Here is a 23,000-nt window from a genome sequence, read left to right on the forward strand (position 1 = left end):
GGCGTGTGGTTCATAACTTACCCGTCTACAAATAGAAGCGAAGAGGAAAGGAAAAATAAATCTTTCTGCCTTCCATTCCATGTGCAACACTCTGAGCTGTGGCTTCCTGAGATGCCTGTGAGGGCGGAGGGAAGCCTGTGAAGACTGGTCCCACCACTGCTTTGCCCTTCGGTGGCACTCAGAAGTCTTGACAGGCTGACACAGGCCCGCGAGGCGGCCATAGAGGTTATTACCGAGCAGTCTGTGTCTGTGTGTCTCCCCCTCAGTCTTAAGAAGCAGCACAGGTCAGAGCTCTCTCATTCTCTCTCTGTCTCCTCTTTCTCTCCTTCGCTATCTCTCATTCTCTCTCTCTGTGTCTTCTTTTTCTCCCTCTCTATCACTCACTCTCTCTCTCTCTCCTCTTTCTCTCCCTTGCTATCTCTCATTCTCTCTCTCTCTCCTCTTTCTCTCCCTCGCTATCTCTCATTCTCTCTCTCTCTCCTCTTTCTCTCCTTCGCTATCTCTCATTCTCTCTCTCTGTGTCTTCTTTTTCTCCCTCTCTATCACTCACTCTCTCTCTCCTCTTTCTCTCCCTCGCTATCTCTCATTCTCTCTCTCTCTTTCCTCTTTCCCCTCCCTCTCTATCTCCAGGCATGAAAACGGGTCAGGGGTGAAAAAGGTGAGAAGGATATTACCCCTCTAGGGGGGTCCGGGGGCATGCTCCCCCGTAAGAAAATGTTTAATATTCCATATTCTAAAGCATCAATCTGATGCATTTTGAGATGCTTATTTGCCAACCTGGGGAGAGCTGGAGAAACTTAACTTCAGCCATGAGTCCAAAATTATTATGGCCTTCTTACTAAGTATGATGTCACTGGGTCTAACATACAGTATAAGAGGCACGGTGTGGTAAGGGCACCACAAATGGCTTAATGCATAGCCCCCACAAGAGATGGTGGACATGCTGTAACTTAACTTGTCTACTCTTCCATCATGATTGACAGCCAATACAATGTTATGTAATTCAGATTTTAATTAGGGCTGTCAATAGATACAAAAAAATTAACTAATTAATCTCACATTTTGAAATTCATTAATCTAAATTAATCGCGATTAAAAGTTTGTTTGACTTCTAAAGACTAAATCTTATAAATGAACGAGTAATCACTTTCAGACAGCGTGCATTTTAGACACGGTTGTTTAATTGTATTTTTTTTTTAAAACAAAACTACACGCAGAACTGTGTTTTCAATGAGGCTCAGGCCTATAACTCATACCTATAAAGTGCCAGCCAGGTACAGACTGTGTGCCGCGCAGGGTAGATGTTAAAATGGAAGTAGCCTAGCAGCTGCCAACATAATACGGGCACTATCAGTGCCTAAAGTGGTCAGTTTGCCACTTATCTCCCATCTGTTTGAGACGTCGATGAATTCCTCTGCACAGTCCTCCGCTGTATGTCGCGAATGTTTTTTTTTTTTTTACTTCCAATGCAAAAGATCTCAATTTCCATACATTGTCAATAAAATGAGCTGTGACACCCAGGTAATTGTCATTTCTGACTGAGGTCCAGTTGTCACCAGTAAGGGCGACGCTGGCAGCTTGTTCGAGGAGCTGAATTTTTCGTGCTCTCTCGCCGTCATACAAGGAATGTATCCGACGGTAAATCGTAAGAATTGTCCCCTGAAGCAATTCGAATCACCTCAGACAGCCCACCGTCCTCAACTATGTTGATGGGCCGACAGTCACCGGCAACCTAAACTGCGTAAGCGTTGGTAACCTTTCCACGGACTGGACTAGTTATTTTCCTAGTGAAGTGGAGTGTGGGTTGGCGACCATCTAACCTGGGACTGCTTTCTGTCGGGTGCTTTGCATTAAGGTGATAACTTAAAGACGAGCTGCTTCTGTGATGGCTAAATTCAGCTTGACAAATGCTACATACAACTTTAGTTTTGTTGGTTGTTCCGTCATTTTTACTCTTAAACAGAAACTTTCCGCCCAACAATCCCTCTGCTCTCTCCATCTTCAACTACCGTCTCGGTCTCTCCTATTCCTGACTGTAGGCACGCGGCGGTTTCGTGTCATGTGTCAATGCACATCGGAAGTAAACAACGTTGCGTTAACTACCTTAAAATATTTTATCGCATTAATCTCGGCCACAATAATCTCGTTAATTTAGACAGCCCTAATTTTAATACATTTTATTGGCAAAGATAACAATTTACAGTTCGTAATACTCTCAGAACCAGATCATTTTTTCTTCTTTGCCTGAACCACCAGTGTCTTCATGGCCCGCTTTCGCTGTTTTGCCAAGTCTCAGCCTCGCCCCTTTCTCTTCTTCAGCAGGCGTGCTTTCAGCTTCTGATGGTGGTCTGCACTGGTGATGCAAGGCAACTTCGCGTTAATATTTCCATGCACTCGCGCTCCCTTCTGGCACGCGCACCTGTTCGCAGTTCACTGAATATGAATACCTACACCCATGAATACCCCCCCCCCCCCCCCCCAAAAAACCATTTCTCATCGAAACTACACGATTCGCGTAGGTCATCTATTTTGGTTTCAAAACGGCGAATATCGCCGAAAGGTGAGGAATTTTCATGCCTGTATCTCTCATTCTCTCTCTCTTGGTCTCTCGTTCTCTCTTTCTCTCGTTTATCCCCCCCCCCCTCTCTCTCCCTCTCTCTCTCTCGGTCTGTGGAGTTTGAGCAGCGGAGGCCCTTGTTCTGCCTGTCAGCCTCATTAGGATGTGAGCTCTGAAGGTCAGTTTGAAGGGATGTGAAATTAAGTTACCCAGGTCAGCCGTCTAAATACCAGGGGATGTCACAAGCAGTTTAAATGCATTTAACCTTTTTTTCTAAACGCGGGGAACCCTGATGCTCAAGCACAGAAATTCCTCTAATATCCTCTGTTCTCCGTGTAATGGTCCATCTTTGGCACTCTCTTTTCTGATGTTAAATCCAGACCTTTTCAAATAAAAACATAATCACGTCCGAGGAGTTGCGACAATTTCCCTGAGTTAACTTCATAGACAGATGGGCAGCATAGACTAATGCAATTCTTGACCGGTTTTTTTAGAGTATGCCATCCTTTAACTGTACTTAAAAATGACTTAGGCCTGCCGCCTGAGAGATGTAATTCATGTTATCTTACCCTGTGCGTAATGGAGTGTGAAACTATATAGCGCAGGCGTCCACACTCATTTCTGCTTTGGTCAATCAGCCCACGTCAGCACAGATCTGGGTCCAGCTCCCGGGCCTGGGTGGACTCCCTCTCAACCAACGCATTTGCTTCAGAAAATGGCGTTTTGTCAGAAATTAAGTTACATATGAGAGGACAATGTTCTCATTAGGAGTGTCTCATTATCTCTGTCTGTTGGGATGGGGTTTGTCTTGTGAAAACTGTTCAGGTCTATACTACTTTTTTATGCATGACATACATGTTATTGCAGGGATTCAAGGCACAGAAGGCAGAACATGGCTGCCTCTCTGGTGTAAAAAAAACATCTCTATACGTAATCAAACAGCCAGGGTGCATGTAGGGAGCGATGCTGTTGTGATGGCCCTTCACCAGTGCCGTTTAGCGCTCGGCTGCTAACGCATCCTGCTACCTGACTCCCATTACGCCACTGCTAATGTCACCTTCCGATTTCCTCTTACACACCCCATTAAGTATGCTAATGTTCGCCTCCAGCAATTATAGTGGGCTCATTCATTAGGGCGGCTGGGGCTGTCAGTATCCCAGCCAATCTGGAAACACGGAATTAAATTAATCTAAGAGTTTTTCTCCTGACGGTGTCGCACTGGTCCATAGATCTCACAGAGGGGTGTCCTGGGCTGCACTAAACTGAGACTTTTAATACCACACCACTCTTGTTTGTGAAAAAATGATTATGCCCTTCCTGTGCTTTCATTATTATTCCACTTGTCAATACCCTACGAACAGTGAGGTGTCGCTTTGTGCCGTTCCCCCTAGCAACCGTGCGTTAGTCCTTGTTGGGCTGTCTTTCATGTCACGCTTTGATCAGTGCATGCTCGTCGTTACAGAGACACTGTGGCGGTAAAACTCCAGAGCAAAACAGCCTTTGATGCGGCTTTCGCAACATTTTGTCAAGTTTAAGCGGACGCTGGGGAGGAGAGCGAGCTGCTGCTGCTTCTGCTTCTGCTGCTAATCGAGTTTTTATCATTGCTCAGCCCTTACTGAATAAGGGCTAATTTTGACATTTCCGTCTCCTCTCATCTAAATGCAAAATGTCTGCAGCGTGCAGAAATAAATAATCAGGCTCAAGTGTCTGGCCTTTTGTGATGAGTTGTTTTGTCTTGATGAATATGTTTGGCATGGAAATGTTCTAGCTATTGATCGACTACTGTTAGAGGATTCAGCAGTGCATTTTGTTAAGGGATTGTTAAAGGTTATGTGAAAACAAGTACAGCAAATGCATAAATGGAGTTTTAAGCAGATGAAAGCCTTGAAAATCACTGATTTCAGTGATGCATCCAATTCTCATTCAGGTTAACGGTACTGTGAGTCATATCATTCATATTGGAAATCATTTATATTAGTTTGGACCATTTTGGTCAAAGTCACAAATATTTTTACAGAAATAGAGCCAGATTAATGCCAGGAAAGAAGTCACCTTGGACAGACTGTGAGGAAATGAACTGACAAGTGCTTAGTAGAAGTAATTTCAGAATTTGAATGCATAAATGTATTGGGCCAGACTGATTGCTTTACATAATGAAACCTGCCATAAGCCTTGAATGGAGATGGGAGGCCCTACTGTGTCTGGAGATGGAACTTCATGCATCACTAAGAAAAATATTACTATGACCCGGTGACATTGAACCCCCAACCACTCCCGATGTGCAGGTTGGCACCCTAGATAGTAGCCTCTGCACGTGTGAATGGGTAGATTCATCTGGTTTTTTTTTCTGCCATAAGCCTTGAATGGAGATGGTAATCTGTGTCTGTAGATGGATCTTCATGCATCACTAACAAAATTATTACTATGACCCGCTGACATTATCGGGGTGATAGAGGTTCAGGAGGTAGAGGAGTCGTTCAGCAATCGAAAGGTTGCAAGTTCGATTCCGACTCCTCCTCACCAAGTGTCGAAGTGTCCTTGAGCAAGACACTGAACCCCCAACCGCTCCTGATGTGCAGGTTAGCCCCTTAGATAGTAGCCTCTGCCATCGGTGTAGATGTCTGAGGCATTAATCTGTAAAGTGCTTTGAGTGCTCTATGAGTAGAAAAGCGCTCCATTGAAGTCACTGGCCGGTGGGTAGAGCTGTGCAGTGACTAAACCTCTCAGCCCTAATGCCCAAGGAGACGTGCTAGTGCTAGTCATGCTAGTGACAGACTCAATCCATGGGTTTTAGCCTACTTACTAGCACACACGCCAACTGTGTCAAAACGTTACGGTGGTTTGAGTCCACTGTGGGACTGTGCTTCTCAGCACTAGCCTGGATGCCAGACGAACTTAGCCCCGCCCACAACATTTTAGGTCGGGAAGTTCGGTCTGGCATTGCTCCGTTGGGGAGAAATTATGCCCGATCAAAAACTTGATCAGACCAATCAAATTGTCAGGGCGGGCTTTATACGATGATGGACAGATGATCAACCGTAACGTAATCAACCACGTCACTTGGGTTGAATTTGTTTTCAACAAACATGGCTGCCGCTGGAGAGCTGAGATATGTGTAGATAGAGATGTTTTAGAAGACATCGACAGTGCATTCATTTTGAAAGAGGAACAGAGAAACGCGATCAAGGCATTTGTCGATCGAAAATATGTTTTTGCCGTCCTTCCTACGAGATTCGGTAAAAATTGTATTTATCAGCTGGCCCCGATGACGACTACGTTGATCCAATTGAGCGAAGAGGCATTTTTTTCCCGGTTCGGTTAAAACACGCCCCATAATCACAGCCCAATGGAGCAGTATCAGACTCATATTCTGACTAGAATTATGAGAATGACATTGTCAGGCTAAGCACGCACGCCTACCGTGTCAGAACGTTACGGTGGTTTGAATCCACTGTGGGACTGTGCTTCTCGCTACCTATGTTCAGCAAGAGAAAACAAGGTATAAGGAAACAGAGGCAGAGGTAGCACAGCTCTCTGAAGAGGAACAGTAGACCTCGGTGTCCACCCTGGAGACATACCTGCAGCGGCCTATCGGGAACAGCCTCAGGGGCCTAAAGGCTTTGGCTGGGGGGAGGGAAGAGCCTGATAATGAAATGAAATAATACTATAATAATGACAGTATCACAGATTTAAATGTCTTCCAAAAGAGTATGGCAGCCATTGTTACCTGATGCTCAGGGGAGCGTATTCTCTTGAGAACTGATTAGTCCACCAACTGCAGCCGTCTAGGTCCCCAGTATGGGTAGCCTAAGTGAGGAGTACTGTATGCTGTGTGGAAGTTAGATCATTGTTATATTTATGCTGTATACTGTTAAGCTCTTTTGCTTTTTTCTTCTTCTTCTCTATAATATTTAGCATTTATTTCAAGTCGTGACATCTTTTGTCACCACCATCACCACATATCTCATTTCCAGGAAAGTTCACAGAAACATGTAGCTCTGTGGCACACAAATGCAAACCACATATTTTTTATTTGTCCCAAATGAAATGCAGAACAAACCAGTTAAAAGTTGTGTTAACCAATGACCCACACATCTGCTGTACTGCTAAAGATGGTCCAGTTATACTTATCACCTCAGGAGCAGCTATCACCAGCATCCTCACCCTCATGCTCAACATAATCACATCTCTGGCCCTAATCACCACCACCACTATCATCATCATCATCATCATCATCATCATCACCACCATAGGAGTCATTATCATCATGCGCACATATTGAAAAACTAGTTTGTATAGGTATAGGTGCAAGAAATACGCAAAAGCAGATAGTATTCTTGTTTTTTAGGAATATACATATCAAATTAAATTTCCTGTGTATAAATAGTCCTCTGCAACTTGCTACCTTCTACAGTAACTTTAAACTATAGCCCCCTGGTGGAGTGGAGTAGTAGTACACTTTGATGTGTCTCCCCCTCATTTGACCTTTAGCATATTACAATCAAAATGAAATAGTATTATAATAGTAATTATTAGTAGTAGTAATTAATAGTAGTTATTAGATGAAGTCTTAGATTAGTCTGAAATGGGCCACTCTGTGTTATAAAAGTTTAGCTTTCCAATGTATAACATAACAACACATTGCTGTCTTGATTTGGGGAGGGAAACATTATTTTGAAACACCGAATTATTCAGTTTCAATAGCATCTTTCATCACCTTCTCCAAATCAGGTAGAGTCTCAGGAGGAGTATTTCTGCATCCATAATTAATACTCTGGGGCCAGGGGCAGGCTAAGATGTTACATCACAACCCAAGCGTCAAAGCGTTGTCTCTGCAAACAGTTCACCTTCGCGAAACACAAACTGATGTTAAAACTTCAGCTTCTGAGCAAATCTTTGCCTGTTGCGATCAATTAAATGCTTGTACTCAAGCATTGAAGGATTCATTTAGACTACAAGGTTTATTGATTGCACTGCCCTTATCGACAGAGTTAGAAAACAGGTGCTGAGCCTAGTTCTGCCAGCACTAATCCTCTCCCTTCAGCGGGGAACATAGAACTCTCCTGAGCCTACTCTTGAAGAAGCACCTCCCCCTTTTAGTCATCTGGATATGGGTCCGTCGCCATGGATATATCTGGCCCCTGAACGTTGCCACTCTCAGGGCCGCTTTTCTAAGCAGCATCACGGACATGTGTCCACGTGCCTAACACCGCAACGCCAATGCTGATTCTGTATGGCTCCGATCAGACATGAACATAACGCAGCATAAGTGGGTTTTAATGAAGGAGTGACAGTCTTGCTACTAGATCTTGCGTTGGGGATTTGGTGTGATTTTGGGTGTTTGCATTCTCATGAATCCAATGTAGGTCAATAAAAAGATTATTTTGATTTCTTTACATTTATTTTGATATTAATTCCCTTATTAGTGTTGTTATTATTATTAATTATTATTATTATTATTATTATTATTATTATTATTGCTCTCTGATGCAAATGCTCTGTAGTGTAATGTAATTTAACTGTAATGTTGTGTGTCGCGTTCTCTATTTGTTTTGTTATGTTCCAGATGTTGTCAGCAGATCTATGAGAACAGCTCTGATCCTAGTGTCATGCAGTTTAAATTGCTATGTATGAGTTGTAATAGAATATGAATGTATTGTTATTATGCATATGTTTCAGATGTCGCTCCTATGAAGACTGCTGTGGGACGCGATGCTGCATCCGAGCCTTGTCTCTCCAGAGGCTGTGGTACTTCTGGTAAGAGACTGCTGTCAGGCGTTTGTATTTACCTCACTTCAAGACTTCTGTCAGGATCCAGGCAGACACAAACCTGACAGACACATGGCATGTCCAATCTCACAAATGACAAGTTAAAGCGGTCGTGGGTGTTTGTGGAGCTTGTTGATTATTTTTACCCTGAAACTCCAAAAGCTTGGTCAGGGCTGTAACTCACAGGTCGTGCTGTGACAACATAAAGCAGAAAACAAAACTCAATGTCAGACAAGCTGCTGTCATCCACCAATGAAACAAAACCTGACAATATAATGTACAGAATGCCCCAGTATACAGTACGACACCAAAAGAAACCTGCACTGCCGACTCTAGACATTTCCTCTCACCTGAGATCTGGCTCTGCTCCCAGCATGCGGAGCCTGTGCAGAGGTAAATGCGCAGAGGTCACTGCGCAGAGGTCAATGCTGTGCCCTCCCTAATCGATGTCCCACATTAAGGCTACCCATCCGGCACAGAGCACACTCCCCAGCGCCTCAGTGCTCATCTCCTCCCCCATCCCAACCCTGATTATTCCTGCGTTATTAGTGCTGCGTTGGCACACAGGTTTTTTTTTGGGGGGGGGGGGGTGCTGCGCTGCTCAGACCAAAGCAATGGATGGAGAGGAGTGGAACAAGAGGAGTGAGCATTAGTGTTGCGTCATGAGACGGTTCAATTCAGAGCTGGAGTTCAGTGTAATGAAACTAATTACTAAGAATTAACTAACTAATAATTGAAAACACATTTTCAGCCACATATGTGTAGTATTTAATGCTATTACACAGGTGTGGGACTACAGTGACAGATTGGGGCAGTAAAATTGATGATCTTAGAATCTCAAGGCGCTGTTCATCTCCAATTCCATATCTTCCATCATACTCACATGACCCTGCCTCTGTCTCTCTCTCTGATAGGCTGATGCTGATGATGGGCGTGCTGTTCTGCTGTGGTGCTGGCTTCTTCATTCGCCGACGCATGTACCCCTCCCCCCTGAGTGATGAGCCCGCCTTCAATGTGTCATTCACCAGGCAACCAATCAGCACTCCAGGTGAGTGGGAGCTGTGGGCTGGTTGGCCAGTTTGGTTGTCAATTGTAGAGAAGTCAAGAGTTTTTCCCTCTTCACACTAAGTCATCAATCCTGTCATGTTGCTTTCAGTTATTCAGTTTTAGATTCACATGGGTTAGAAAAGATAAAGAAGCTTCTTATAAGCAATTAGATCCACTTCTTGTGTCGTACCTGTACCGTCTGTGTGTAATACCTGTAATAACTGTCACATGTAATCAGTATGAGAGGCTTCCCTTCCGGCTGTGAACAGTGACACCATGAGAGAGTGATTATTAGCCTAGTGTGATTGATGAACTACATTTCTTCAGGGTCAGTGCGTACACAGGTGCCCTCCTTGGAGAGTAATTGGCCGATTAAGTGAATCTCCTGCAGAGAGCTGCTCACTGTGGCTCTCCAGAAATGAAGTGCTGTGCTGCGCTCTTCTCCTCTAGTTTTAGTCCCTCTCATCAACCAACAGCCTCTCGTCCATTGCTATCCCCAGCCTCACGAGTGATTATGTGGAAAGAACAGAATTGTACCTTTTCTGCCACAGCAGAGACCCAATTCTCTGTAACTTTGATTATTTTGCAGCTTTGTGCTTATTTAAAGGTCTGCTGTTTCTCCTATAGAGAGAGACAGAGGGGGGATGGGGGTTATCAAGGGCTCTATCAAGCGCATGGGCTTGATCTGAGTTTCACCCAAATGCAACAAGCTCCTATTTGAGAGATACCGTCCATCTCTGTCAGGCAACGACTACAAACTCTTCCAGCATGACAGCTGACCAAGCTCTGAATCATATAAAGCTTCACTGCTACCAGCGCCTTAGCTCAGACAGAGGACACACTACCTTCACCCATCGTGCCCCTGCTTCACCAGAGTCCTCCAGCGCTTCCCATCAGGCATTGTGTCCCGTTCTTTTGACTCAGTCTCCATGCAGCGAGCAGGAGAGTACACTAGCGCAAAGCAATGCTATTGGAGTCCTGGGAGCTGCATGGAAACCTGCTATTATTAGGCATTCATGGGCAGGCTGGCGCTCGGCCACGGGGGATGGCTGCACTTCGCCTGGATGCCGAGTAAGCAGGAAAGGCTGGAATGAAGTTGGCCTGAGTGTAAACGGAGACGACGCTGCACAGGCAGGTCTGAGAGATCTTTCCTCACTGCGGAGGAGAGGGAGAAGACAAAGAGGATTTGACTTAACACACACAAAACGCTATTCATTTAATGCCTCCAACTGTGTGTGTCTGTGTGTGTGTGTGTGTGTGTGTGTGTGTGTGTGTGTCTGTGTGTGTGTGTTCTCATAGGTCTTACATTGTCATTTTCTTTCTTTTCTTTTCTTCTTTTGTTTTTATTACATCCATCACAATGAAGGTGTGTTGACATAAAACATTTATAATGAAACAAACTACTATTTATATACAGCCTCCAGCTGTGTATGTTTGTGTTCCCATACATTTTACAATGATTGTCATTTTTTCTTCCATTTTTTTCTTTATTAATCACAACGAAGAAATTATTTTACATCAAACATTTATAGTGAAACAAACACTTTGTATATTACCTTCAGCTCTGTGTGTGTGTGTGTGTGTGTGTGTGTGTGTCTGTGTGTGTGTCTGTGTGTGTGTGTGTGTGTGTGTGTGTCTGTGTGTGTGTGTATGTCCGTGTGCTCTCATACATCTTGCAATGTCATTCAATTGCAAATCTTTCTTCCTAAGATTTCTTTTTTTTCTTGCTTGTTTTCTACATCCATCACAATGAAGGGGATATGTGGACATGAAACATTTATAGTGAGATAAATAAAAGAGCTGTTGGAGGCCTTTTCTCTGTTCTCTCTGAGTACACCGCAGTGAACGAGTGCATCTGTTGCACTGAATACTTCATCAACCCAGGACCACATCTCCAGCAGAGCAGAGCAGAGGAGAGGAGAGAGGTGAGGGGAGGAGAGGAGAGAAGAGGAGATGAGGGGAGAGGAGCGGAGAGTGGAGAGGAGAGGAGAGAGGAGAGGGAAGGAACGTAGAGTGGAGTGGAGCAGCCGCTCTCGCTAAGCCCAGTCCCACAGGGAGCTGAGTGAGATAGCGGAGATGAGAGTGCTACATCTTCTCCCTCTGTGGAGCGCCATTAGAAAAACACCCCAGGTCCGGCCCAGAACCTCGTTAAGATTCAAGGGTGATCGGGGACAGACTGGGTGATCTGTCACTAGGACATGAATATGGATGACTCTCTCTCTACAGTATCTGCTGAGCTTGTGTGTGTGTGTGTGTGTGTGTGTGTGTGAGTGTGTTTGAGTGTGTGTGTAAGTGTGAGTGTGAGTGTGAGTGTGTGTGAGTGTGTGTGTGTGTGTGTGTGTGTGTGTGTGTATGTGTGAGTGTGTTTGAGTGTGTGTGTATGTGTGAGTGTGAGTGTGAGTGTGTGTGAGTGTGTGAGTGTGTGTGTGAGTGTGTGAGTGTGTGAGTGTGTGAGTGTGTGAGTGTGTGAGTGTGTGTGTGTGTGTGTGTGTGTGAGTGTGAGTGTGAGTGTGCGTGTGCATTTGCCAATACCCTTCTCTCATCATGCCTCATCACAGCATGATCCTAAGGCACTAAATAGTCATGGCCAGGAAAACAGAACTTTATGAGGATCATGTACCCGGTTCAAATAAACAGCAATTAATCATTGTTATTATGTATAATGGTATGACACACCACACACACAACGGTTTTCAAATGAAGCTTATGTTATTATGGCTGTGCTGAAAATCTTCTTCATGGCTGTTAAAATAGAGCCTGTTAGATTGAAGGCTTACTCAGAACTGGAGGTCTAATATGGAACTATTACAGCATTTGCAATTCCAACAGACTTTTCAGAGAAGCAAGTCTCAATGTATTAAATAACCGTCTTAAATTTGTATTGAATTCTCTCATTTTCAGTCATATTAAATAAGATTTACCAACAGATCTCTCCATTTGTAAAACTTGCTCACTGCTGCTCTTTAAAAGTGCAGACTTATAATCAGAAGGCTGTCTAAGTAGGCCATGAAACCTTCTCTCTGGCTTTTCAAAGTTCTGCATCACTTCTGAGAGAGAAAAAAAAAAAAGATCAGTCATTATTTCTCCCAGTCATGCAGAAAATTGAATTCCAGGCCAGAATAATATGTTGATGTTTAATTTTGCTCTTTGAGTTCGATGCATATAAAGTATTGCACACTGGAGAACTAAACAGAACAGAACAGAAGTTTTTTTTTCTGGTTATGTTCTTGTGAGGCTCTCACATTTATCACACACGAAATTCTCCATTTTATTTGGCTAAATGGGCTTTGAATTAGTTTATGAAAGAATGCACAATGAAGCTCTGCTGAAAACGCAAAGAGCCAGTGCTTAGAAATGAATCCTTGATTAAATCTCTCTGCATTCTTAAGAGATTTAATGTCACATTTTCTTTGCCAGTAATTGCCATTTCTAAAATATTGTGTTAAGTTTGTTGAAAGGTGCAAACTTCAGCACAAAAAGATGAATGAACAACACATTTCAGTCTTGATAAGGACTGAAGAACATCAGTGTCATAATACAGCACAATTCTCTGTCTCTCTCTATCCCTCTCTCTCTCTGTCTTTTGTATCTCTCCCTGTGCCCTTGTTCCCTATCTCTGCGGTGTGCCTGTCACAAACGAGGTAAAGCACAGAGGCATGTGAGCGAACTGGAAAGAAATTGTGCTTCTGAAATGATATCCTCCTGGAGTCGGGCTTCATTTCTCTCTGAAATGTCAGCCCCCTCAGAGATAACTGGGCATGAAAGCAAAGGGGCTCCTCGCCTGAGCATCTATAGGGTGAAACTACTATAGCAATCGTCTCCATGACGACATAGGAAATGTGCGGGGTAGAAACATTTCGAAGAGGAATTGTTGGCGTGTGAAGCCTTGTTAGAAGTGTAAGACACACACACACACACACACACACACACACACACACACACACCGTTACATGTGATGTTTATTCTTCACCTTTATCTCTTACCTTCATTCTCCTCGGTTTCTGCTTTCTGTGCCTCTGTTCATTTTCTTGAAGAGTAATTGTTTGCGTGGGAAGCTTTGTTATCGCATGCACTCACACACGCACACACACACACACACACACACACACACACACACACAAACACACACAGCTTATTTTATTGTAAACATGTGCTGTTTATTCTTTACCTTCACATCTCCTCGCTTTCTATTCCTTTCTATAATTGGCCTTGTAAGGAGTTGTTGTTGTTCCTGGTTCGTTAGAAATGTAATCCTGGGCTTACTTTAACAGAATGAAAGTTCTGATATAAAAACAAGTGACTGATAGCCTACTATCTACCTAGCAGGCTTACTAGCTTGCTAGTTCTGTCTGGTACACCATTTCCACACGCGCACTCAAAGCGAAGCAAGCGTTTACCGTTACTGTGGTTGTCTTCTCTTACATCTCTTCAGGTCAGAAGAGGTTTTAACTCACTCTTTAAACTCTCTCTCTCTCTTTCTCTCAGTATCCCAGCAACCAGGTCCTCAGATGTTTGGCGACCCTGGGGGACCCTCCACACCTGTCCCCGCCTACTCAGCTCAGCCCCCCCCACACATCATGAGCTCATACCCGCCCCCTCCGTCCTACTGCAACCACCCGCCCCCCTCCTACGACCAGGTGGTCAACAACACGGACAAGAAGTAGGACCGGCACGCACTTGCAGCTGCTCGCTCGACATAAAGGGGGCGCTCTAGGCTTCGCTCTCCCTCTGAAACTCTGCTCAAACAGATCCAAGAGGAAGAGCAGTGACGTGTGTGTGTGTGTGTGTGTGTGTGCGAGTGTGTGTGTGTCATCAGTGAAATGCTCAGAAACAGACCTTATGTGAGTACAGTGCACGGTCCTCGGGATCTTACTAATCTACTGATGTTCCTGAGTCCACTTCAAAGCCGCCGCTAGACTTCTAGTGGTGAACCAGAACATGGAACACGGAACACTCTTGCCAAGTTGTTGAAGAACTCTGTAGCAGCTGACAGTGACATTTATTAATTTGTCTTTATTGTCTTCCTTTTTTAACTCTGTGTGTGTGTGTGTGAAAGGCATTGTTCTGCTGAGGAATCATTCACCACACTCCAGGCTTCCTGAAGGCAGATGGGGAACAGTGGGTTCCCACGGTAACCAAGTGGGAGCCATGGGAGCCCGGCCAGTTGGCTTCATGAGCCTTCTAAAGCCGTGTTCTTCTCACAAAACAATGCCTTCATTTGCAAACAGATAAGCCTATTATCCCTTCTGTTATCAAATGGATATTGCCCATGTTGGTTCATCAAAGCAAGCCAATGATCCTGCATCAGTTTGCTTCCCAGTCCTTCAGTATAGTCATTCCTGAGGTATGTGTAGCAGCTAGGTCTGAGAGCAGTAGGCCGAGGCCCAAGCTTTTACCTTTACCCAAAGCGACTAACGGTGTTGTGCAGATCTACATTTCCACCAGTATGTGTGGAGTCCCTGAGGACTGAGCCCGTGATGCTAGTGTTAGTGGCACCTTGCTTTAGCATATGAGTCACAGGACCTTGTAGTACCCTCCCCAAAACAACAGCAGTCAGAGGCTCCCAGCACTAACATCTTAAAGGCACGCTGTGCAGAGCCAGCTGTAAGACTTAAATGGTTCAAAGACACCCTGTCAGGCAGAGGCCTGCTGTTAATTGCCTCCCTTACAAATTATCTGCCGCTGCTGCCGTTCCCAGCTAGATGATGCATTAGAGAGATGTTAAGTAGATTAGGAGCCATGTTGCACAGGATGCTTGCACCAAATCACACACCACCCCCCCACCACCAGCCGCTGATTGCAGCTCTCTGGAAGATTCAGAGAATGCCAGATTTATCTAAGCCATCGTGTCTGTAAAGGTTGTGAAGAACGCTTGTATCCAAATCGACAGATAGACAACCTGCATTGGCTTGGAAACAAACCCAGGTTGACCGCTACCGGTTGCCCGGCAACATTAACCACTGTACCACCTGTTTGTTCCTGTGCCGTCTTTGCAAGAGAGGAAGGGAGAAAGGGAGATTACAGAGACTTGCCTGTTTGTGATGATCAGTGACACCACCTCCGAATGGCTGCCAAGTGGACAAGAAAGTTAGACACTGGGGCCAAGACTCTTGCAAGTGGAGTGATTTTCTGTTCCTCTGTCCCACCAGTCAGGGTGGGTCACTATGGCGGACGTCTTTCCCTTATAAAAACAGCAAAGTTCTGGTGAATCCAGCCATGTTACGGACTTATGATGAATTGGAGCATTGAGACTTTGTACATGAGTGAAAGGCTGACATCACGCCTCTTGGATCACAGCCTATTTGGTGACCGTGAGGCTGATTCTCCATTAGGAAACACAGATACACACAAAAAAAACTAACAAACGTGATATGTCTGTTTTGTAGGTTCTTGATATTGAGGTTTTACAGAGACAATGTATTGTGGCCTATTGCTGTTGGACTGCATAGGCATAACATTTAGCTATGTGGTGCAATAACCCGGAGATACCCCCAAAAAGTCGGAGGTGCAACAAATGCTAGCTGAATTATCCATGGAACTAATTGACTGGTGACGTCATCAATCTGGGAAATTATAATTTTATTTAGCTGACACTAGAGATATGTCATGTCAAGTAATGCAGCACACTGATACTCTTTGATCTTCTTTGTCTGAGAGTTTCTCTCCCTTGCCTGTTACAGTGATACGATCTGCACTTTGAAACCTGCATAAACAAACACCCATCTCTGGGTCCATCTCAGATATTGGCTCATGGTTGGTGTGTGATTTTTTTTTAACATGTGCGATGGTTGAGCAGTCTTGTTGAATTCTCGTTTTTCGGCTGAGCTGCTACGAAGAGAATATTGCTGAATATCCTGTTCTGTGGAAGCTGTGCGACTGATTGGTCTCTGCGCTGTGTGTAGGCCAGGTGAGTCAAACGTGGGAACGACAACAGCCAAACAAATGTGATGCAGCAACGCAAATGACTGGATGTCAACTTAGGCTTGTATTATTTCCGCAGTACCACAACTGCACCCAATGAATGCCAGAATTAAATTTGAGGAATCAAATTTACGAGGAAATAAATGTTGTAGGCTGTATATTGTTGTGCTTTGCTAATATATTTCTCTTTTTTGGATATTTTTTTTTTAATCTATGCAACTCAAAGAAGGTGCCAGATGTATTTGTATAGCTACATGTTTGCTTAATATGTTTCCCGGCCATCATTTGTTTGTACTGTTACAATGAAGAAAGTTTGAAAAAGTGGCAAAGTAACAAAAAAAATAATAAAGCTTTCCTCCATGAACGATGCTTATTGCTGTGGTCCGCCAGTTGGTTCACCCAAACCGGATGTGCTACCATAGGAACATTTGAGTTAAATATTTCCCATCAAAAACCATGTTGGTCATATGTTGATCTGCAAAACGTGCTTGACAGCACAGCTATATTTGTGTGGCATGCCTTCATAACGGCCCGGCACCAGGAGGGGGCAGTTAAAAACGACGAGGGGGCAAATCTTTTTATATAGTAAAACAGTAGGTTATTATCCTGCTATTTCAGTAACCCAACCCTGTTTTTCTACAGTCTTGTTAAAATAATGAAACTCATCCTACCTTACAATGAAAGATATTCCTGGATTTTTGTTGTTTTTGTTATTTTTCAATAGCATACATAAAACTTAAACTGCAGGTGACTGTTAATTAGCTTGGTCTGTGGGCTTAGGGATAATTAAAGGGTGCGCAAACCACAGAACTATACATCAAGGCAAATTAGGGCACTGTGTTTACTAATTAAGGGTCTCTTTACACACATTAAGAGATGTTGAAAGGCTGAATTAAGAAGAGTAGCCTCGCTTCATTGTAAGAATTACTTCTTAAAGACGGGCTCTACAAGTGAAAGCACTATTCATCTCAATCTAGCTGTAAAGTCTGCTGGTTTATCCACCGCCTGTGTTGTCAAGTGGTTGGTGTTCCTCCTCTTCTCTCTTCATTTGCTCTTTAGTGTGTGAGCATTGATCTGAAAACACCTGGTCAAGGTGAAACTGACCATGGAGGGAGTCACTGTGTCGCTCAAGGACAAGCCAGGAGATGAGATGGCATTCCCAGACCCTCTTTGCCCTCCTGTGAGTGCTTTTCACTGTCCCTCAGTCTACCCATCAACGCCGTTTGCAAGGGCACTGGTTGAGTTATGAAAACCTGTCGCTGATCGGACTTTTGATGACTCTTGATGACTCAAGAACGTCTTGCAGATCATACTAGGAGAGATTAGAAATGTCAAACAGTCAATGATGCAGCAGGAACCACTCAACCAAAGGAATCTTAGGGAGGAATTGATCTCGAAGGCACACATCACAACCCTGTCTATTTCAGGAGATCCTATCAATTGCACGGGCTTCTTGACTCTCCCTATAGAATAAATTGTTACAACTCTTCATATCCTTGAAATTGCGCAGACATTTTTGTCTCATTTGCTGTTGAGGCGAGATAAGAACTAATCACTGGCACTAAAGCACTGATCCATTCACACGTTCCTAACGGCAGAGCCTCCGTGAACTAACGGTTTGAGATCAGCCTACATACAGTATATCTGCTCATTACTCGAGCACTAACGCGATTCGCATATAGTGACACATCTAACGCGCCCGTTAAGCGTGGGCGTAATGGGTTGCTGTTGCAGAAGCTTCCTCTCTTGATCACTGAAGGAAGGTGCTGCAACTGCACACTGGCGTCCAATTACTCTGTACGGAAATATTCAAAGAGGCGGTCTAAGGGCTGGTGGGAGACGCGGGCGGTGGAGGCAGCGTCTTTAATTGGAGTGTGAACCCCTCGAGGTCTTTGTCTCAAACGAATGGAAGGCCCTTCTTTAGGAGAAACGGCGACAGGTAATGGACTTCTCCAATTGTTGACTGGCAAGGATAAAAGACAGCATTTAACCTCTGCTGAAAAATCTGATGTGGAGTGAAAGCAGACAGCCATTTTCCTTCACTAATTACCCAGATCTGCAACTGGTTTGCTATTGAGTCACTGCGTATCCTCAAGACACATTTATACAGTTAATAGAAAAAAATGACTTCATTCACATTACTGGTCAAACAACCCACAAGGGAAAAGTATCTTAGATCATGGTCTAAATCAGTGGACCTTTCTTCCTTGGAGCCCCCATCCCCAGCTCAGCTGTCAACTACTGGAAGCACTCGACATATCTATTGTTTATGGACCATATACTGAACACACTGTAACCACACTCTGTTGCCCATACTACCTGAACACAGAATGGCCTAAACACTGACACAGATTTACTTATAAATGTATAATATAGTATGTATAATATACATTTATTCTTGCATGCTTTGATAATGAAACAGACCCAGACCACAAAGCTGTCAGTGACCATTTCCCTTTCTCTGCTTTCTTAACTTTACACATTACACATTACATTCTTCACGACTGTCTGGTTTTGGCCAATTGTACTCCCAGTGGCTTTTAAATGGCCTTTAGTTGGGCTTATTTTCTGGGCTGCTACTGTATTTAGAGCCAACAGGGCTCACTTCATTAAACCCCAACAGCAGATCTGAGAGGTTAACGATGCAGCAAAATGAAGTCCTGGTTTACGCCCCTCCACAAACCAGGAGACTCCTGGAAAAGGGCCGTCCACAAGTCCAGACTCACTCACAGTGCCACTGCTGACCTTGCTTTTGCTTTATACAGTAACTACTACAGCACGTACGGTTAAAAGAATAGAACTGAAAAGAAATTGTAAACCCTGGAAAATGAATTGAAAACATGGAAAATATGACTACTATGTTCAGATTAAAGGGACCGGGGGGGGGGTTCCAGATATGTGGTTTAGTGGCGAACAAACATGGGTAAGTTAACTCAGAGTAAGTGGTAAACCTCCTAATCGAAGAGCCGCCCTTCAGTTATATTCTCTTGGAAAAACAAAGACACAGGGCTTTTCTATTAAGTTAACCACTTAACTTGCCCAGGTTTGTCACTAAACTACGTATTTGGAATACTCTCCAGCACTGTTATATACTGTACATATTGCAAAATGTAATTGTTGACATCTTTAGACAGCCATGTGTGGCTGGCTGAAGTATGGCCGGCTGTATGGCTGGCTTAAGACACAGAGCCTATTAAAGACAGAGAAAACGTTAACGCCAAATCAAGAAGAAAGAAGCCCAGTTTATTGCAACATTCATAAGTAACACTGTTTGCCTGAGGATACAATACTTACTGGAAAAACAAAAAAACAAGGTCATTCTTTCAGTTCTCCCCCAACGGCGCTCATGTCATGAAAGTTACTTTCACCGACTTGGATCACGACATACTAACACACTGACGGAACTGACCAACAGTACAGACAGACAGCACACGAAGCACGATCAGCCGCTCGGGCTACAAGACCGCCGTTAAATGGACACCGCTAGTTTGGTTTGAGCCGTGCAGGGGAAAAAACATTCCGGTGATACGCACTGCTGTACCATGCAGCAGACAACAGCAACGGGGGTGAGATTGGGGGAGGGGGGTGGGGCACTGGGAGCGGGACGACCAAAGAACACAGACATGGTTAGCGAGGGACAAACACAAACTGGGACAGAGGCACAGTTACCCAACGGGGGCACAGGCATGCAGAAGCAGAGATTCATACATAACGAAGCCATGGGACCCCTCTTTTCCCCAATTACCCAAACAAATCATCCATAGGCAAATTACAGGAAGAAAATAAGTCTTATCCTTATTTAAAAAAAGAACAGTCTCACATGACAAAGGACGATTCACCACTCACCCTTCAAACAAACAAACACACAAACAAACAAACAAACAAATAGCTAACTTCTTCGGGGGCAAAGACTTCAAGCAACAGACAGAACTGGAGGTGGCCACTTTTAGGCGTATGACATTATAGGCTGAAGGTTTGGGACTCGTTCAAGGTTTGGGACTCGTTTTTTGCATCAGTGCCTGCACAAAGACACTAGGTCTGTTGCCAATAGCAACAAGGAGGCCTTCGACCCCTCCAAAATTCCCAGGCCCTCCCTGATGCATCCCCCCTCCCCCCAACCCAGATTGAGAACCTGAGGCACCATGTCATCCTGATGAGCCAGACCCCCCCCCCCCCCCGCCCCCCTGGTCAGTCCTTCTTCCAGTGCTGGTCGCCACACACAAGCCCGCTCTGGGGTCAAAGTTCAAATGCGGGGAAGCAGGAGGCCTCGGGCTGGGTGATGTCTGAGAGGAAGTGGATGGCTCCTGCCATGCCTACCAGACAAACACAGCAAACGCAAGAACAAAACAGGAAAGCTTAGGGAAGAAAACATAACAATACAACACATCAAAGTCCAAAGAAGAAAAGGAATATTAAGACAGGCCTTGGCTTCAGCCTCTTTGTAAAACAAAATTCTCACTCAAGTCTCAGCTCACGGTAGACTCAGGTCACGTCTCTCTCCATGGCTGATAAATATAACATATCAGTGGTGTTTCGAGAGTTTGTATGGGTGAGCGTATACCTTTCATACACCTGAGCCTCTCAGACATAACCGAAGGGATCACACCCACCACGCATATTAACACGAGTGAGCCCGCGCTCCAAAATTGCCGTGACAATGACTACAAGGTATGGCAGCCTGGGTCATGCCAAATGTGTGAAGTTTAAGTGATTTAAGAAGAGTGTGTGTGTGTGTGTGTGTGTGTGTGTGTGTGTGTGTGTGTGTGTGTGTGTGTGTGTGTGTGTGTGTGAGAGAGTGTGGCAGCCCGGGCCATGCCAAATTGTGTTGGCTGTCTTCCTGGCGAAGCCGGTACTGCATGGCATGGAGATCAGATGGCTGCTCAAGCTCATGTTCATTAAAATGCAAAACTGAGAGATAGATGCTCAGAGGACACCTGTACTGTCAGGTGAGAAACTAGCTCTCCATTAAATTAGGTTTTCTTGGGTGCAAGAGCAGTGATTCTTTCTGGGCTCCTCTGCAAGTAGATGTAAGCTAATTTACCCAGTGACATCCCAAACTACATGGGATTTTTTTGGGCAATCTTTATGCCAGGATCAAGGTTTTGCTGAAGGTTGCTTCCTGTTCATTTTTCTCTTGTTTGCCATTGTTGCTTGAACCCTATGAAATGACCTGGATGTTGCATTTGCTAATCATGGTGGTCTGCTCATGTCCCCATCCAAGAAAAGCACAATGTATTTAAGTGAAATATAAACATGTCTTTTTTCAGATTCACCACTGAAGCTGGCTCCTTCTCAGCTTACAGTGGGATCTTTACTCTACACTGACTACATTTTAAAAAGAAATCACTGATATCTGTGTGTGTTTACGACATAAAATGAGCCCATCGCTTTGTTTCCAGGACAAAAGCAGGACAGGGGGGCGGATGCGTATAGCGTCTCTCTGAGTAATTGGCCTTTTCGAGCAGCATGGTTTATGCTCCAAGACAGTGACGGGCTCGTTTGCGGCGAGGTTATTATATTGATCAGACGGTCAGGACACAGCCAGAGGAGGAAGCGCACAGATGTCCCGATGCCTAATTACCTTCGAACAGCGAGTATGGCCGGTCAGGGATACGGCATCCGTGCGTCCCGTAGTCCAGGCACCACTCGGCAAACTGCAAAACACGGAGAGGAGTTGGGACTGGAGGGGATTGATGGACATTCACTTACACCAGTGCACTTACACCAACACTGATGCACTTACACCAACATTTACACCAACACTGATGGACTTACACCAACATTTAACCATTTAGCAGGTGCTTCTAGCCAAAGCAACTGGCAAATTCAGTCTGCCAAGGGTCTTTCAGCTATAGCAGAGCCAACACAGATTCAATGACAATCGTGGATGAGAAAATCCTAAAGGAAACATGCAGAATCTCATGTTTTAGGACACAAACGCTAATAAACTCCTGAAGAGTCTATACTAAACACACACTGGATTCACTGAGGAAATCAGTATCACGCTCACACACACACACACACACACACACACAGCTGGGACAGTTGCCAGGGTATTAAGATGTTTCAGTCTGTCCCCTCTGCTCTGTGAGACAACTCAGGGTTGTGTGTGTGTGTGTGTGTGTGTGTGTGGGGGGGGGGGTTAACTCCAGCACTGTGTGAATGAACATGATGGCAGTTTAAGATTCACAGGAGCGCCTGGGTCAAGGCTCAGTGGATGTGAAACATTATGTGTGTGTATGAGTGTGTGTGAGAGTGTGTTTGTTAGAGAGAGAGAGAGAGAGAGAGAGAGAGAGAGAGAGAGAGAGAGAAAAGAGAGGGACAAAAAAAAAGAGAGAGTGCGTGTGTGCGTGTGTTCGTGTGTGTATGTGTCCTTCATGCATAAATCCTGGTTCAGGGATGGTGATGGACGTACAATTCTGACTCTGGTGTGTGAAGTTTAAATGATTTAAGAAGAGTGAGTGTGTGTGTGTGTGTGTGTGTGTATTAGTGGTGACTTGAGTGAGTGTGTTTGTGTGTGTGAGTGTTTTTGTTAGAGAGAGAAAGACAGGAGGGAGAGTGTGTGTGTGTGTGTGTGTATGAGTGGTGACTTAAGTGAGTATGTTTGTGTGTGTGTATCCTTCATGCATACATACTGGTTCAGTAATAAGGAGAAGTGATGGACGTAAAATTCTGACTGGTGTGTGAAGTTAAAGTGATTTGAGAA

At 44.4% G+C, this 23,000-nt stretch overlaps 2 protein-coding genes across 2 annotated transcripts in view; one reads left to right on the forward strand and one right to left on the reverse strand.

Moving 5' to 3' along the window:
- vopp1 (VOPP1 WW domain binding protein) overlaps positions 1 to 16,658 on the forward strand; it is a 51,867-nt gene extending 35,209 nt beyond the window's left edge. The window contains exons 3-5 of the mRNA XM_031584229.2: positions 8,237 to 8,314; positions 9,241 to 9,374; positions 13,859 to 16,658. Coding sequence (XP_031440089.1) covers positions 8,237 to 8,314; positions 9,241 to 9,374; positions 13,859 to 14,037 — 391 coding nt within the window. The 3' untranslated portion in view covers positions 14,038 to 16,658. The remainder of the gene's footprint in view (positions 1 to 8,236; positions 8,315 to 9,240; positions 9,375 to 13,858) is intronic.
- Positions 16,659 to 20,463: 3,805 nt separating this feature from the next.
- Positions 20,464 to 23,000, reverse strand: part of lancl2 (LanC lantibiotic synthetase component C-like 2 (bacterial)) — a 41,704-nt gene continuing 39,167 nt past the window's right edge. Inside the window, exons 8-9 of the mRNA XM_031584230.2 lie at positions 21,876 to 21,948; positions 20,464 to 20,607 (exon numbers count right to left, since the gene is read on the reverse strand). Of these exons, the coding sequence (XP_031440090.1) occupies positions 20,531 to 20,607; positions 21,876 to 21,948 (150 nt within the window). The 3' untranslated portion in view covers positions 20,464 to 20,530. The remainder of the gene's footprint in view (positions 20,608 to 21,875; positions 21,949 to 23,000) is intronic.

This window comes from Clupea harengus, chromosome 17 (genome assembly GCF_900700415.2).
Source record: "Clupea harengus chromosome 17, Ch_v2.0.2, whole genome shotgun sequence".
Taxonomy (NCBI): domain Eukaryota; kingdom Metazoa; phylum Chordata; class Actinopteri; order Clupeiformes; family Clupeidae; genus Clupea; species Clupea harengus.